This window comes from Vigna unguiculata, chromosome 1, assembly GCF_037176805.1.
Source record: "Vigna unguiculata cultivar grain cowpea cultivar isolate G323 ecotype 2 chromosome 1, ASM3717680v1, whole genome shotgun sequence".
Lineage (NCBI taxonomy): Eukaryota > Viridiplantae > Streptophyta > Magnoliopsida > Fabales > Fabaceae > Vigna > Vigna unguiculata.
Genome location: NC_140792.1, coordinates 20,566,974 through 20,584,411, shown reverse-complemented (window position 1 = coordinate 20,584,411; position 17,438 = coordinate 20,566,974). Strand labels below are relative to the sequence as shown.

General features: G+C 40.8%; 1 protein-coding gene across 1 annotated transcript; it reads left to right on the top strand.

The window, feature by feature from the left end:
* The first annotated feature begins 6,259 nt into the window (after positions 1-6,259).
* On the top strand, positions 6,260-15,360 carry LOC146888748 (uncharacterized). Its single transcript, XM_085666125.1, has 2 exons — positions 6,260-7,153; positions 14,128-15,360. Exons 1-2 carry the CDS (start codon positions 6,260-6,262, stop codon positions 15,358-15,360), a joined length of 2,127 nt encoding a protein of 708 aa, XP_085522251.1.
* Positions 15,361-17,438: the final 2,078 nt, after the last annotated feature.

The window sequence follows — 17,438 nt, the reverse complement described above, 5'->3', positions numbered from 1 at the left end:
GTAATGAAAGTTCGACGATCACAACTACTCGATATGATTACAAACACTCCCGGCCTCTAAGAGCCGACGAACGACAACTAAAAGAAACATATCCCAGCCTCTAATCTAAGAGTCGCTGGTCGAGTTAATCTAACAACTTCCCAACCTCTACTCGAAGAGCCGTTGGCCGAAGTCCATCAACAAACTTACTCGCTCCAGTGCACGAAATTCCAAACAATAATAAACGACAACAGGGGAAACCACCCCACAAAGCATAACAAGCTCAAATACACGCAAACACGGACAAATCTTGAGCAATAAATTAACATATGCAAAGGACGATAACTAAAAAACCAACAAGGCAATAAACCATAAAGCTTCTCCTTTCATTCAAAATCAAGTATCTTTACAAAGCAAAAAACGGGTACAATCCGCTCTAGCAGAAACCCAAGGCACCCCAAACCCACAAAACAAAAAGTTTTTTCGGCGACCTCGCCCCCAAAGACCTACTTAATCAGCAACCTCGTCATTCCCTTCCTCCACCGCTTCCTCCCCATCCTCAGCATCCCCTTCACCATCCTCCCCATCCGGCACCACCCCCTCCACATCCACCGGCGAGGCAACAGCAACTGCCTCCTCATTTCCCCCTGCCGCCAACTCGCGCTCGGCCCGTAAACGACTAATTTCCGCCACATCAAGCATACGATTATCATACACGTCCAAATTCACGTCAAAACGACAATCGGACACAGAAACCTCCTTATACAAAAAATCGGCCTGCCTCAAGGCCTTCTGAAATCCATTCACATGCTCCGAGTAAACCGCTTGCTGCAGGCTAAATATCTCACCAGCCGCCTCTTCCGCAGCAGCCTCCTTGGCAGCAACAATCTCATCCACCTCCTCCTGCTTCGCTTTCAATCTTTTCTCGGCACCTGTAAGACTCAGCTTCAACTTCTTAACCTCCGCCTCCAATTTCTTCTTCTCCTCAGCCCAAGACTGCTGATCGCTCTCCCTTAACATCTTCAAAGAAGCAACCTCTTCCACCAGTTTCTTCTTATCTCCTACACTCAGCTCCTCTTGCAACATGGTCGTCACCCTCCTACTCAGCACCAATCCTCGAGCCATATACTCGTTCAGAGCCCAGGATCAGCCGCCTCCACCACGCCAACCTCCGGATCGCTTAACTTAATCTCAACCCCTTTCCTCATTTGGATTTTGCTCTTCTCAAACCCACCTAAATCTGGATTACTCGAACCACTCGACCCCACACCTCCAGTTTTCGCCAAGGCACGCAGCCTCTTTCTATCCTTCCCCACGCCCTTCATCTTGGATGGCGCCGGCCTTTTCGCTGTAGGAGGACGATACACGTCCACAACCGGACCAACCAAGTTTGGTGCTTGCGACTGTCCCTCCGCCTTGGCCGCGTTCCCCATCTTGTCACGAATCTTAGCAAAGAGATCGATCTCCCCACCCGTCTTCCTCGCATGATGCGCCATCACGCCTGCACAAAATAAATTTTTTCATTATTAGTCCAATACTAGCAAAGCCGAAAACGAAACATACATACCACATAAATCCCTAGCCGGTTTATCCGTCAAATAGCAACACACCACCCATTTCCCAGGCACCCTCGACGGCAATCTCTCAAGCACGTCCACTACCCGCCTACTTTTGACATCCAGCCCATCCTTCGAAACCGCATCTAAATGAGCAGGTGCCCCAGTCCAATAAAACGGAAATTTGGGGAAACCATCCTCATCGCAATACAACAACCGGCCGGCACTAAGAATCCGCACCCGGAAAAAGCCGTCCTTAAACTTCTTAAACGACTGAGTAAAACCGTCCAATAAACCAATCTTAGGACGACTAATCAGAGAGAGCCACGAGATCGGATCCCTCGGCCGCGTAACATAGAAATACAAGAAACTGTCAGGAGTTGGCGTCAAATACAACGCTTTACAAATCAGCCTGAACGCCTGGAGACTCCCCCAACTATTCGGATGGAGCTGCGTAGGTGCCACGTTTAGCTTCCGCAGAACACCCATAGTAAATTCATCAAAGGGCAATCGTACATGCAATTTCATAAACATGCATGAATACATATAAAAGAAATCATCCTCAAAACCTTCACGGCCATGGCACACGGCGTCCACCCCACTTACCCGCTCAATAGAAACAGCATTCGTATCGGCCCCACTCTCAAACAAATAGACGCTATTTAACCATGACCTAAGAAGCCTCGACCATCGATATTTCGAACAACACTCTCTGACGCCCTCAGCCACCCAATCATAACCTTCCCTCCTCGGCCAAAGAGACTCGGCATGTTCACTAGCCGGATCTTCACGCACTTCCCTTTCCACCTCTATGTGCAAAGACTCGGATGACGTACTCAAAAATTCTAGCCTAAGGCCCCCAAAACTAGCTCCGGAATCACCCGAATTAGACCCATTAGAAGAAGTCGACATACCTCGTCACGCGGCAACAACTGAAGCAAGACGATTACACAGAGAATCACAATAAAACTTCCGAAACCCACACCACAACGGAGAAGCAAATGAATGAGTACCATATATAAAGGCCACTCATACCCCTCGCGCAAAACCCCAGAAGCCCAAGGCCCAACCCCCAGGAAAATGCTTCGAAAAACGAACCTTGACAACACAGTGCACCCAACAGTCACGTCTTTTCACTGACCACATTAACTGACATCTACACCGTTACAGTAAACCTGACATCCTGACACTTCGCACCAAAAACGACGCACAAAGATAGCGGCCCCAACCGCACACAGATAGCGGCCCCAAACGCACACAGATAGCGGCCCCAAGCGCGCACAGATAGCGGCCCCAAACGCACACAGATAGCGGCCCCAAGCGCACACAGATAGCGGCCCCAAGCGCACACAGATAGCGGCCCATAGCGCACACAGATAGCGGCCCCAAGCGCGCACAAGTAGCGGCCAACGCAAGTCCAAGCATAGCGGCACAAACGTGTACAAGTAACAATCCTACTCCAAAAGCAATAAACTGTAGACATCTTAAGTCTATTGCGTCACCATGCTCCTCTAGACTGGGAGGCTGGTATACCCATAGAGTATACGGCAAGTCCCACAAATGAAAATTGCAAAAAGTACACGGCCACGGCCTCTAAAGTCTAAGCGTCGTTTTACTCCTCAAGACTGGAAGGCTGATGTCCCAACTATACCCAAAGTACACGGCACTCGGCCTCTAAAGTCTAAGCGTCGTTTTACTCCTCAAGACTGGAAGGCTGATGTCCCAACTATACCCAAAGTACACGGCACTCGGCCTCTAAAGTCTAAGCGTCGTTTTACTCCTCAAGACTGGAAGGCTGATGTCCCAACTATACCCAAAGTACACGACACTCGGCCTCTGAACACGCAACCTCAGTGAACCCAAACACCACACCTGGTATCGGCCACCTCCTCTTTGACATACGACCCTTAACGAGCACCCAGGCCACACATTGCACGGTAGACACCCCCTTCCAAAGTATGCGACCACAAGGCAAGCTACGGATCACGCACCTTGTTCTAGAAAATGTCCCCCCTCCCCCAAGCAGCCACCAGCGAACCTCCGAAGCCGTATCCTTTTCCAAAAGCATCCCCAAAAGGTCTTCTCGGCAGCAAACTCCCCAGGCCGCCTATTCCGCACCACAGGTACTCCTACTCAGAACAATCCAGACCCATGATACAACCATCACGGACAATAAGACGAAACCTATCATCCGTAGACATTCTCACGACCGAATATCGGGTACCGCCTACCCCTGAGGGACCTCTTGGTAATTTCCCCATCAGCACTGGATCCAAGGATAACAAAAGAGGAAATATTGGGCCAAAAGCCCATCCCAGGTAGGACCCACAAATAAAAAAGGTATAAATAGCACACTACCCTATGCATTGATTACGCATTAAATATTCTCTGCAACCACAGACATCACTCAGCACTGACTTTGGCATCGGAGTGTCTTTTGCAGGCACACCTGCGCTGTGACCACAACCCCCTGAAGCCAGAAGACGCACCCGACCTCTCAGCACCAAGATAGTACTCGAGACTTGTGAAGTACAACTCGGTCCCCTAAGAACAGATCCTTATTGGCTTGTCTTGGTGTCATAAATTTCAACTTCATTTCATGTCCCTCATGCCTTAAATAAAGGGAACGTTCATCAAGATTGAGCGTTTTAAAATGAAGCCATGCCCATCTTAAAAGAAGATGACAAGAGTTCGTGGGAGCAATATCACATTATATTTCTTTCACACATTGTCCTGTAAGGAATTTGATCCTTTCTTGATTTGGATGGAAGCTTGTTGGTAACTGAACTTTCTCCACCAATCTTTGGCTTACAACATTGTTGTCGCTTTCGTAAACGAATGCAACTAAACATGGGTGGCCTTCGATTAAACACCTTGTTTTTCTACTTCCTTTTCCATCATCTTTATCTTTTCTCCCTTTTCTTTATCTTCAATTTCCCTTCCCTCTTTATTTTATATTTCTTCTTTTTCTATTTTCTCCTTCAGCATATGTTGATCCTTACTGGCTTGTCTTGGTATCATAAATTTCAACTTCATTTCATGTCCTTCATGCCTCAAATAAAGGGAACGTTCATCAAGAATGAGCGTTTTAAAATGAAGCCATACCCATCTCAAAAGAAGATTACAAGAGTTTGTGGGAGCAATATCACATAATACTTCTTTCACAAATTGTCCGGTAATGAATTTGATCCTTACATGATTCGGATGAAAGCTTGTTGGTAACTGAACTTTCTCCACCAATCTTTGGCTTACAACATTATTGTCGCTTTCGTAAACGAATGCAACTAAACATGGGTGGCCTTCGATTAAACACCTTGTTTCTCTACAAGCTTTTCCATCATCTTTTTCTTTACTTCCTTTTCTTTTTCTTCAATTGTCCTTCCTTCTGCAGTTTATATTTCTTCTTTTTCTATTCTTTCTTTTTCTATTTTCTCCTTCAACCTATGTTGATCCTAACTAGCTTGTCTTGGTGTCATAAATTTCAACTTCATTTCATGTCCCTCATGCCTCAAATAAAGGGAACGTTCATCAAGATTGAACATTTTAAAATGAAGCCATGCCCATCTCAAAAGAAGATGACAAGAGTTTGTGGGAGCAATATCACATAATACTTCTTTCACACATTGTCCTGTATTGAATTTGATCCTTGTTGTATTCAGATGAAAGCTTGTTGGTAACTTGAGTTTCTCCACCAATCTTTGGCTTACAACATTGTTGTCGCTTTCGTAAATGAATGCAACTAAACATGGCTGGCTTTTGATTAAACACCTTGTTTCTCTACAACCTTTTCCATCATCTTTTTCTTTACTTCCCTTTCTTTTTCTTCAATTGTCCTTCCTTCTGCAGTTTATATTTCTTCTTTTTCTATTCTTTCTTTTTCTATTTTCTCCTTCAGCCTATGTTGATCCTGTCCCAACTATACCCAAAGTACACGGCACTCGGCCTCTGAACACGCAACCTCAGTGAACCCAAACACCACACCTGGTATCGGCCACCTCCTCTTCGACATACGACCCTTAACGAGCACCCAGGCCACACATTGCACGGTAGACACCCCCTCCCAAAGTATGCGACCACAAGGCAAGCTACGGATCACGCACCTTGTTCTAGAAAATGTCCCCCCTCCCCCAAGCAGCCACCAGCGAACCTCCGAAGCCGTATCCTTTTCCAAAAGCATCCCCAAAAGGTCTTCTCGGCAGCAAACTCCCCAGGCCGCCTATTCCGCACCACAGGTATTCCTACTCAGAACAATCCAGACCCATGATACAACCATCGCGGACAATAAGACGAAACCTATCATCCGTAGACATTCTCACGACCGAATATCGGGTACCGCCTACCCCTGAGGGACCCCTTGGTAATTTCCCCATCAGCACTGGATCCAAGGATAACAAAAGAGGAAATATTGGGCCAAAAGCCCATCCCAGGTAGGACCCACAAATAAAAAAGGTATAAATAGCACACTACCCTATGCATTGATTACGCATTAAATATTCTCTGCAACCACAGACATCACTCAGCACTGACTTTGGCATCGGAGTGTCTTTTGCAGGCACACCTGCGCTGTGACCACAACCCCCTGAAGCCAGAAGACGCACTCGACCTCTCAGCACCAAGATAGTACTCGAGACTTGTGAAGTACAACTCGGTCCCATAAGAACAATTGGCGCCCACCGTGGGGCCGAAGAGTATTTCGCAAAGTCAACCCTCCTCGCCCCAAGACCATGGTATCCAGGAGTAGTAGACCAGCCGAAGTACCCACCAGACCCCCTGTAGTGGAAGTGGGAGACGCCGGTCCCTCATCCGACATATCTCGCATCCTAAAGGCTCAAGCTAGAATGCAGCAAGAGTTCGCAGAGTACAAGAAAAGGAATGCAGACGAAATGGAAGCACTTAGGCAAGAGAATGCCCGACTCAAGAGGAGGATTGAAGCAGGGAAGGCCATGGAAGAGCCTGAGATCGCCCCCTGCAGGGCAGACCTCCCACCTGTCACAGAAGAGGAAAGCGAATACAAACCCACGGGTCACACTACCGGGGGTAACTACAACCCTTTCGCTTCTAGAAGAAACCGTAGGCACCCGTTCGTCGACGGGATCGTAGAAACACCACTCCCTCAAAAGTGGAAGGCTCCAACTGTGACCTACGACGGTACCATTGACCTGGATGAATTCATATCCATTTACACCAACCAAGTCGCCCTTTACTCGACTGACGACGCCGTGATGTGCAAGTCCTTCTCTGTTGCGCTCAGAGGATCGGCATTGGAGTGGTTCATGAGTCTACAGCCCTACACCATAGATTCCTTCAGCACCCTTACCACCTCTTTCACCACCCAGTTCGACACCAGCCGTCGACACGACCTCACATCCCTGTCACTCCTGAACCTAAGACAAGAAGAAGGAGAGTCCCTTCGCACCTTCATTGACAGGTTCGGCGTAATCGCCATGAAGATCAAGGACCTCACCCCGAACCTGATATTACAATATATGGTGATGGCACTAAAACCAGGACCATTTGCTGACGAACTGGCCATGCGCCTGCCTCTAGGAATGCAAGAACTTCGAAAAAGAGCGTCAATGTTCATCAGAGTCGAGGAGATGCGACATTACCAAGACAGGGTCCGTGATAACGCTGTCGTTGACGCGTTCAAATTAATACTACTTATCTATAACAACTTCAGTATTGTTAAGAAAGTAGTCAACAAAATAGTAAGGGTAAAGTAACCCAAAGTCGTCTCCCAACGAACACGGAATTGATTTTTAACAAATTAGTTCTTATAAAACTATACAAAGCGGTTAGTCAAATAAAATAAAAAATATAGGGGATTCAGATAAACAAAGATAGAAATAAAATTTAAAAGATAAAAAGAAATAAAAACAATAGTAAAGAAAATAGATTGATTCCATTGCTTTTTCAAAATAGATTCATCATCGGTTATCTAAAGATTATTGCTCAATTAATTATTGTTGTAGATTTGCAAATTAATCAATGTAAAGTCTCAATTAATTTGTTGGCGTTCTCACTTTTAACCAAAGTACAGTCTCAATTAAAAGTGAGAACTTTTAGATTATCCATAGTAAATTCAATCAAAGTACAATCTCAATCAAATTTTACTATGCCTAATCATGTCTATTCTTTTATCTCCTCACCAAATAAAAAGCTTAATTAATCAAAGTAAAGTCTCGATTAATTTTCATTAGAGTAAATACCTTTAACCAAAGTAAAGTCTCAATTATTGGTAAAAACTCATTTAATCACATGAAAGTTTCTAAATAAAATCAAAATAAAGTCTCAATTAAATTTAAAAACCCTTGAACTCATATGATCAACATGCATATAGATTTAAAATCATTACTTGTTACGTGATTCAAAGATAAAAGACATAGATGAATTAAAACCTCAACAATAATAAAAAGAACAAAGAAATTAATTCATTCTAACCTCAAAATCCATAATGAAATTACAATGGAATCAACCTAAGAAGTTTAGCAATCCATGGAATACAAAATAAAAAGAAGAATAGAGAGAAGAAAAGAGAGAGAAAGGAAACAAAATTAGGCACCCCTAAGGGTTCCAAAACTCCGAAGTCCCGAGCATTTTTTTTACTTCTCCCTTGGTCTCTTTATATAGGAATTGGACTGGGCTTTTCTGTTGCTAAAATCTCTCAAATATCTTTTAAAATAAAGATAAATATAAATATTTAAAAATATTTGGAGAGATTTAGAGTATTTGACAAATATAGTTGGTTGATAATATCAATATCTAATATAATTAAATAAATTAATTACTTAAAGATATATGATAAATTATCACCAATTAATATTTGTATTAATTTTCCAAATTAACCCTTTGCAATCTCCTTAAATTATCTTCTAAATAATCCAATATCTTCAAGATATATTTGTTTGTTGTGGAACTAAAAAGATTCAAGAAGATCTTGTCATATTTAAAAAGATTTGGCAGTTATTATCTTTTAATATTTTATGATATAATTAAATAAGATAATTATTTAAAAATATCAAATAAAATATCTAACATATATTTTTCCCAAATTATCTTCTATCATAAAGATAAAGAAAATCGCAAGGTCCAATTTTTTGTTGCTCTCTTCTTGGCTTAACCAAACTTCTTCACTTTTTCAAGCTTCTCTTGCCGTCTTCATGGAATGCTTGGCTTGGATTTTTGTGATTTCCTATTCTTGGATTTATCTTTAAGGTGTCATGAAGCTTCAATCAATTTATTTCCACACCTCAATGAGCTCAACTTAGCTGCAGCTGCACTAACACACCTCAAAATATCCAAAGAAAATTTATGTAACTAAAAAGCTATTTTTAACATGTTTTTGTATCTCATGCTCAATAAACCCAATTATAGGAAATCCCAATTAAATCAATCTTTAAACACACAAATTCAATTAAATACCCAGAATTAAACACTGAATTAGGGCAAAAATACGCACTCATCATACCCACACACTTATCCTTTTGCACTCCTGGGCAAAATTGAGTAATTTCAAAACTTGTTCTGAGGTATTTTATTTCACATCAACACTGGATCAAAGGAATGAATCTTACTTGAGACAAATCAATCTTCTAGAGATCAAATTATCATGTATATACAAACGGAAAGGTTCTATTTTTCACACATGACTTAATCTTTTGAATTCACATAACAATCAATTATGAAAGAAAGTACTCAAGTTAAATGTGTATTTTCTCACCAAAATTCTCTCAAGTGTTTTGGCTTGTGTTTTCACTCAAAATACCCATGCATGTAAACACTCCTAATACTTAACAAGACTCTCATATTCACAAACTTTCAGAAAACATGCTTTCAAAGATCATGAGGACTTTTCACAGGTTATAACAGGGCCAAGGCAAAGGTAGGAAAAATTTTAAGACTCTTGGGTTTTTGAAATAGTAATGTAGGAAGAATAATGGAGCATAATTTCAAAAACAAGTCTTTTTCGTTTATTGCTTGTTGCTCTCTCTTTTTCTTTTTAGAAAGCAATTATTTCAACACTTTTTCATCAACAATTTTTCCTTTTGCCATTTTTATTAATTTGTGGGTGAGGTACTCACCCACACACTTTATTCCTCAACCATTCCTGAACACAATCCATTAGCTCCTTCTTTCTTCCTAAAGTAGAATACGATCTTTTTCTTTTCAAGGTTATGCAATAGGCTTAAAACAAGAAAAAGAGGTTTAAAAGCTCAAAGGGGCTACCAATGGATTAATATCAAGGTGGGCTTATTTGGCCAAGTAGCTAAAAACAAGAAATGCCTCAATCATATCAAATCATGCATATTCACCTAAGATGCAAAACAAAAGAGTCAAGCTAAACATTTGAGTATAAACAAACATGAGCAAGTCACTCAAGAAAAAAATAGGAATGACATATGGTAGTTCATCCTTTACATTAAGGCTCAAGACTCACAAGGTCAAATTCTTTCACAAAAGATTTAATCAAGAAATTCTCAAATCAACTCAATTAGCAAATCATAGAAACAATCCATTCATATCAACATGACTTTTATTTTTCCAGAATTATGATCATCCCAATTACTGAATCAAATCCCAAAATCCAATGTCAATATGTTTTATTGAAAGCAGGGAAATATTTTTGTGGATTTCTTATGAGACATATTGTTTAAAAGTTTCACTTAGTAAAAAGTTAATACTTTCACAATTTTCTGAAAAAGAAATCACAATTTTTTTTCTTTTTAAATGAAAACAAAAACAAAAAATTGAAAAACAAAAAAAAAAAAGAAAAATTCTACCTACAGTTTGTTTCCCCCACACTTATTTCAAAAAAATGTCCTTCATGGACTTATTTTGGGGAGGAAATGAAAAATCTTGTGACTTTTGGCTCAATCTGGCCATATGTCAAAATTTATTTTCTTTAACTTTATAAAGTACAAGTCAGCTTGTACAATTTTATTAAAGAAAACAAAAACACATATTTTTGAAATTTTTTTATATTTTTTATTAAAATCAAAAACAAAAAACAAATATGCATGCAATTTAAATTTTTTATCAACAATGCTTTCAAAAGAATTTAAATCTAACCTGTTTTCTTGTTGCAGCAACCTTTCTTCTTTTTCTGCAGCCATGTCAACAAAGATAACCACTGAAAACTTATTTGCATCATTCACTTCAACAAACTTGATGTGTGGATTGTGTGGCTTCAACTCAACTTGAGCATCATCAAGTGCATTCAGATTGTTAACAGGATCATCAGTAATCCTCATAATCTCACCTTGTGAGCAAAAATCTGCACTTGAAGTAGTTGAATTTGCTGCTTCATCATTAACCAAGTCAGTTGCAATAGTAGATGCTTCAGCTGCATCTTCGAATATTGTTGGCTCTTCAACTGCACTTGGTTCCTCCATTGTATTGTTCTCACAACTTTGCTCTTGAAAATGATCATTTGTACTCATATCCTCATCGATGGGTACAACTTTATATTCACATTGAGCATCATCAACATATCCATCAGTAGATATGTTTGTGTGAGAACCTTCAATTTCTTCATCAACTTCAGCAACATCCTTAATATGTTCATCAGTAGACATATTACTATGACAATCATTATATCCATCAGTAGATATATCAATGTGATGTGATTCCGCTATTGATTTTTCAGACTGACTCTGCAAGCTTTGTGTGGCGGCATTCATCATCTCTTTCTGATCTGTCTGATTCATCTTCATCATTTCAGTCATCATTTTCATCATATCTTCCAAAGTGACCTTTCTCACTGCATCATTCATTAGCTGACTCAAATATTCAGACATTTGTTCAGCTCTGATGGCCAACTTCAGAAGCACATCTTTGATTTCATGACGAAGTGTATTAAAATCTGGATTTTCAGGAAATCTCTGATGGGGTTGAGGGGTGGTATTAACAGTTACAAGTAATTCTATGAAGTTGTTCTTACTTGCATCCCTCAACATATCAGACAATATATGCTTATTTTCATACCACTCTTGCTCAATATCTCTGCATCGTTGATCAACTCGCAACCTTTCATCCATGGACTCTAATTTCTCTATAACTTCACCCATTAGTATCATAACTTCTTTGTAGGATGGTCCATTCGTTGCTTCAAATTGCTGTGGTGGTACATATTGTTGCTGAAAACTATTTGGAATATATGGTTGCTGAGGTGGACACTCAGAATATGGTTGTTGCTCATATCCCAAAAAAGATGATCTAGGATATAGATCATTAAATTGTCGTAAAGTTAACCCACTTATATCAGGTGCAGAAGTAGGTATGACAATTTGTTGTTGATAATCACGTGGTTGCTGTGGATAGTAATCATAATTCACTTGAAAATCACACTGTTGATTATTTTCATATGAAAAACTATTTTGCATTTCTGAAAGAGGTTTTCTGAAAAGAAATACGTTGAAAGCTTGTTGAGTAGACTTCCAGGAAAGAGAGGTGCGTCTCAATGGACAACTTAAGTACCTTGTCTTTCCTTAGCCAAAGTTTTTCCCAACTAGTTTCACAAATTTCCCAACAAAATTCCTCAAACAAAAATTATGCTTAACAAAAATAACTAAATAAAATAAAATAAAATAACTAAAGAAAATAAAAAAAAAATGTTAGAATAAAAATTGACAAAAGAAAATGTTAGTGATAAACAAAAAAATAAAAATAAAAATAAAACAAAAATAAGAATAAAAAATAAAATCAAAAGAATAAAAATAAGAACTAAAATGATAAAAATTCTAACCGTGTTCCCCGGCAACGGCGCCAAATTTGATAACGCTGTCGTTGACGCGTTCAAATTAATACTACTTATCTATAACAACTTCAGTATTGTTAAGAAAGTAGTCAACAAAATAGTAAGGGTAAAGTAACCCAAAGTCGTCTCCCAATGAACACGGAATTGATTTTTAACAAATTAGTTCTTATAAAACTATACAAAGCGGTTAGTCAAATAAAATAAAAAATATAGGGGATTCAGATAAACAAAGATAGAAATAAAATTTAAAAGATAAAAAGAAATAAAAACAATAGTAAAGAAAATAGATTGATTCCATTGCTTTTTCAAAATAGATTCATCATCGGTTATCTAAAGATTATTGCTCAATTAATTATTGTTGTAGATTTGCAAATTAATCAATGTAAAGTCTCAATTAATTTGTTGGCGTTCTCACTTTTAACCAAAGTACAGTCTCAATTAAAAGTGAGAACTTTTAGATTATCCATAGTAAATTCAATCAAAGTACAGTCTCAATCAAATTTTACTATGCCTAATCATGTCTATTCTTTTATCTCCTCACCAAATAAAAAGCTTAATTAATCAAAGTAAAGTCTCGATTAATTTTCATTAGAGTAAATACCTTTAACCAAAGTAAAGTCTCAATTATTGGTAAAAACTCATTTAATCACATGAAAGTTTCTAAATAAAATCAAAATAAAGTCTCAATTAAATTTAAAAACCCTTGAACTCATATGATCAACATGCATATAGATTTAAAATCATTACTTGTTACGTGATTCAAAGATAAAAGACATAGATGAATTAAAACCTCAACAATAATAAAAAGAACAAAGAAATTAATTCATTCTAACCTCAAAATCCATAATGAAATTACAATGGAATCAACCTAAGAAGTTTAGCAATCCATGGAATACAAAATAAAAAGAAGAATAGAGAGAAGAAAAGAGAGAGAAAGGAAACGAAATTAGGCACCCCTAAGGGTTCCAAAACTCCGAAGTCCCGATCATTTTTTTTACTTCTCCCTTGGTCTCTTTATATAGGAATTGGACTGGGCTTTTCTGTTGCTAAAATCTCTCAAATATCTTTTAAAATAAAGATAAATATAAATATTTAAAAATATTTGGAGAGATTTAGAGTATTTGACAAATATAGTTGGTTGATAATATCAATATCTAATATAATTAAATAAATTAATTACTTAAAGATATATGATAAATTATCACCAATTAATATTTGTATTAATTTTCCAAATTAACCCTTTGCAATCTCCTTAAATTATCTTCTAAATAATCCAATATCTTCAAGATATATTTGTTTGTTGTGGAACTAAAAAGATTCAAGAAGATCTTGTCATATTTAAAAAGATTTGGCAGTTATTATCTTTTAATATTTTATGATATAATTAAATAAGATAATTATTTAAAAATATCAAATAAAATATCTAAGATATATTTTTCCCAAATTATCTTCTATCATAAAGATAAAGAAAATCGCAAGGTCCAATTTTTTGTTGCTCTCTTCTTGGCTTAACCAAACATCTTCACTTTTTCAAGCTTCTCTTGCCGTCTTCATGGAATGCTTGGCTTGGATTTTTGTGATTTCCTATTCTTGGATTTATCTTTAAGGTGTCATGAAGCTTCAATCAATTTATTTCCACACCTCAATGAGCTCAACTTAGCTGCAGCTGCACTAACACACCTCAAAATATCCAAAGAAAATTTATGCAACTAAAAAGCTATTTTTAACATGTTTTTGTATCTCATGCTCAATAAACCCAATTATAGGAAATCCCAATTAAATCAATCTTTAAACACACAAATTCAATTAAATACCCAAAATTAAACACTGAATTAGGGCAAAAATACGCACTCATCAATCCGGAACACCCCAACCCACCCGGAGGTTAAAAGGGGCGGTAGAGAGCCTGGAGGTCGGGACCAAAACCGCCCTCGAGACAGAAAACAAGCCAGATTCTCCAACTACGCCCCCCTTAATGCCCCCAAATCCTGTATCCTTGACGAAGTATTGCAAGCTGAACTCATCGCTCCACCTAAGAGATTCCAAAACCCGCCAAACGCCGACCTAAGCAAATACTGCCACTACCACTGCAACAACGGACACACCACTGAGGAGTGTGAGACGCTTCGGGATAAGATAGAAGAACTTGTACGGGCCGGACACTTACGGCACTATGTCAGAAACATAACTGAAGGAAATCCCAGGACCCAACCAAAGAGATGCCCACAAAGGAACATTCCACGAAGGGAGGATGCGAGAAACGAACCCAGAGAATCCAGACAAGAACCTAGGAGAGGCACAAACTCTGAACGAAGGAGGGAGGAACCACCTCGAGGGGAAAGGCACCCAGAAGAAAGACCCCCCTTGAGAGGGACGATAAACACCATATCAGGAGGTTTTGCTAGGGGCGGATGTTCCTCTTCTTCCAGGAAAAAGCATCTGAGGGCAGTCCGGTCTGTCCACGCCATCTGCAAGGGACCCAGAAGAAGAATGCCACCAATCACTTTCAGCGACTCGGACTTCCAAGGAGTCGACCCCAACCAAGATGACCCTGTGGTCATAACCATAGAACTTGAAAACTTCGCCGTGAAAAAGGTGCTAATCGACCAAGGAAGCTCAGTAGATATCATATATTGGAAAACTTTCCAACAGCTCCAGATCCCCGCAGAAGAACTGATCCCATACGACGAACCCATATACGGATTCTCTGGCGAAAGGGTGCCAACCCGAGGGTATGTGGACCTTCACACCACCTTCGGAGAAGGGAGACAAACTAGAACGATCCAAGTTCGATACCTCATAGTGGATGCCCACACTTCATACAACATGCTACTAGGACGACCCTCCCTCAACTTATTGGGAGCCGTGGTCTCTACGCCGCACCTCGCCCTAAAGTTCCCCTCAGCCTCTGGAGACATCATAACCGTCCACGGCGATCAAAAAGCAGCCAGAGAATGTTATATGGCCAGTTTGAAGCTCCCATACCCCCCCCCCCCTCACCACCAACAACGTCGAGAAAACACAAACCGCGATCGCCATCCAAGCAGAAGATCTCGACCCCCGGCTTAACAATGAAGCAAGAATCGAGCCAGTAGGGGAAACCAAGCCCCTACCATTGGGACAACCAAACCATTTCCTGCAGATAGGGACCACAATGGAAAGCGCGGGGGAGGAAGCAATAGAAAATACCCTCAAGAAAAATGCGGATCTCTTCGCCTGGACAGCCGCAGACCTACTTGGCGTCGATCCGAGAATCGCTGCACATAAACTCTCCGTGTTCAAAGAAGCCAAACCCATCTCCCAGAAGAAGAGAAAGCTAGGAGAAGAAAGAAGGCAAGCTGCCAAGTGCGAAGCAGAGAAATTGATGAAAGCAGGCTTTGTCGAAGAAGCACGATACACAACCTAGTTAGCCAACGTCGTTCTAGTCAAGAAACAGAATGGCAAATGGCGGATGTGCGTCGATTACACGAACCTGAACAAAGCATGCCCCAGAGACGCGTACCCTTTACCCAACATAGACCGCCTGGTAGATGGGGCAGCTGGAAGCGGCACACTCAGTTTCCTGGACGCATACTCCGGGTACAACCAGATACCAATGGCGGAGAGTGATGCGATCAAAACCGCCTTCATTACGGAGGAAGCAAACCTGTACTACAAGGTCATGCCCTTCGGGCTCAAAAACGCAGGCGCTACCTACCAAAGACTAATGGACAAAGTCTTCAAACCCCTCCTCGGTACCTGCGTCGAGGTATATGTCGATGACATAGTGGTCAAATCCCCGAACCCCATCCAACATGCCCTGGATCTTGCTGACGTCTTCAAAGCCATACGAGGATACAATCTCCGCCTGAACCCAGAAAAGTGCACCTTTGGGGTAGACGGAGGAAAATTCTTAGGATACATGCTGACCCGGCGCGGCATCGAAGTAAACCCAGAAAAGTGTCAGGCCATCATCAGCATGCGCAGTCCCGCCAATGTTAAAGAAGTGCAAAGACTCGTGGGACGGTTGACAGCCATCGCACGCTTCCTCCCCAAGCTTGCGGAGAAGACCAAGCCTATGATAAACCTGCTCAAAAAGTCATCCAAGTTCGAATGGAGCGCAGCATGCCAGGAAAATTTCGATCAACTAAAACTGCTCTTAGCCACACCCCCAATCTTGAACAAGCCACGACCCGGTTTCCCTTTGCTAATATACATTGCAGCATCCTCCAACGCCGTCAGCGCGACACTCGTACAAGAGCTCAATGATACACAGCAGCCCATCTACTTCACCAGTCGGACACTCCAGGACCCTGAGACAAGATACCAAATGGTCGAGAAGATAGCACTCGCACTAATTACGGCAGCACGACGCTTGCGACCATACTTCCAAACGCACCCAATCATCGTCAAGACAGACTACCCCATACAAAAAATCCTCCAAAAGCCAGACCTCGCAGGAAGACTCTCATCGTGGTCCATCGAGCTCTCAGAGTTCAGCATCAAATATGAACCTCACGGCCCCATCAAGGCACAATGCCTAGCAGACTTCACAAACGATCTTCAACCTCAGGAGCCCGCTCACGAATGGTGGATCATGCATGTCGACAGATCATCCAACACAAAGGGATCCGGTGCCGGAATCGTACTTGAAGGTCCGAGCGGCATACTCATCGAGCAATCCCTTTGCTTCACCTTCAAAACTTCGAATAACCAAGCCGAGTACGAGGCCATTATTGCTGGACTACACCTGGCCCTCGAAATGGAAGTCAAACGTTTGTCATGTAAAACCGACTCCAAACTCACAGTCGGACACCTCACGGGCCAATACCAAGTCAAAGATGACCTCTTATCGCAATACTACCACTTAGCAATGAACTTGATCTCAAAACTTGAGGAATTCAAAATCGACCACGTACCTCGAAGCGACAACACTAGAGCCGACCTCTTATCCAAGCTCGCAAGCACGAAAAAGAAGGGTCGCTACAGATCCCTGATACAGCAGGTACTCACCATCCCCTCCATACAAGCACAAGCAGAATGTTTTGAGGTCACCACGCAAGAATCCTGGATGCGCCCCTTCGTCACATACCTCGAAACAGGTGAAACACCCATCAATCAAGAAAAAGGATGGACCAGGAAAGCGGCAAGATACACTTTGATAGCCG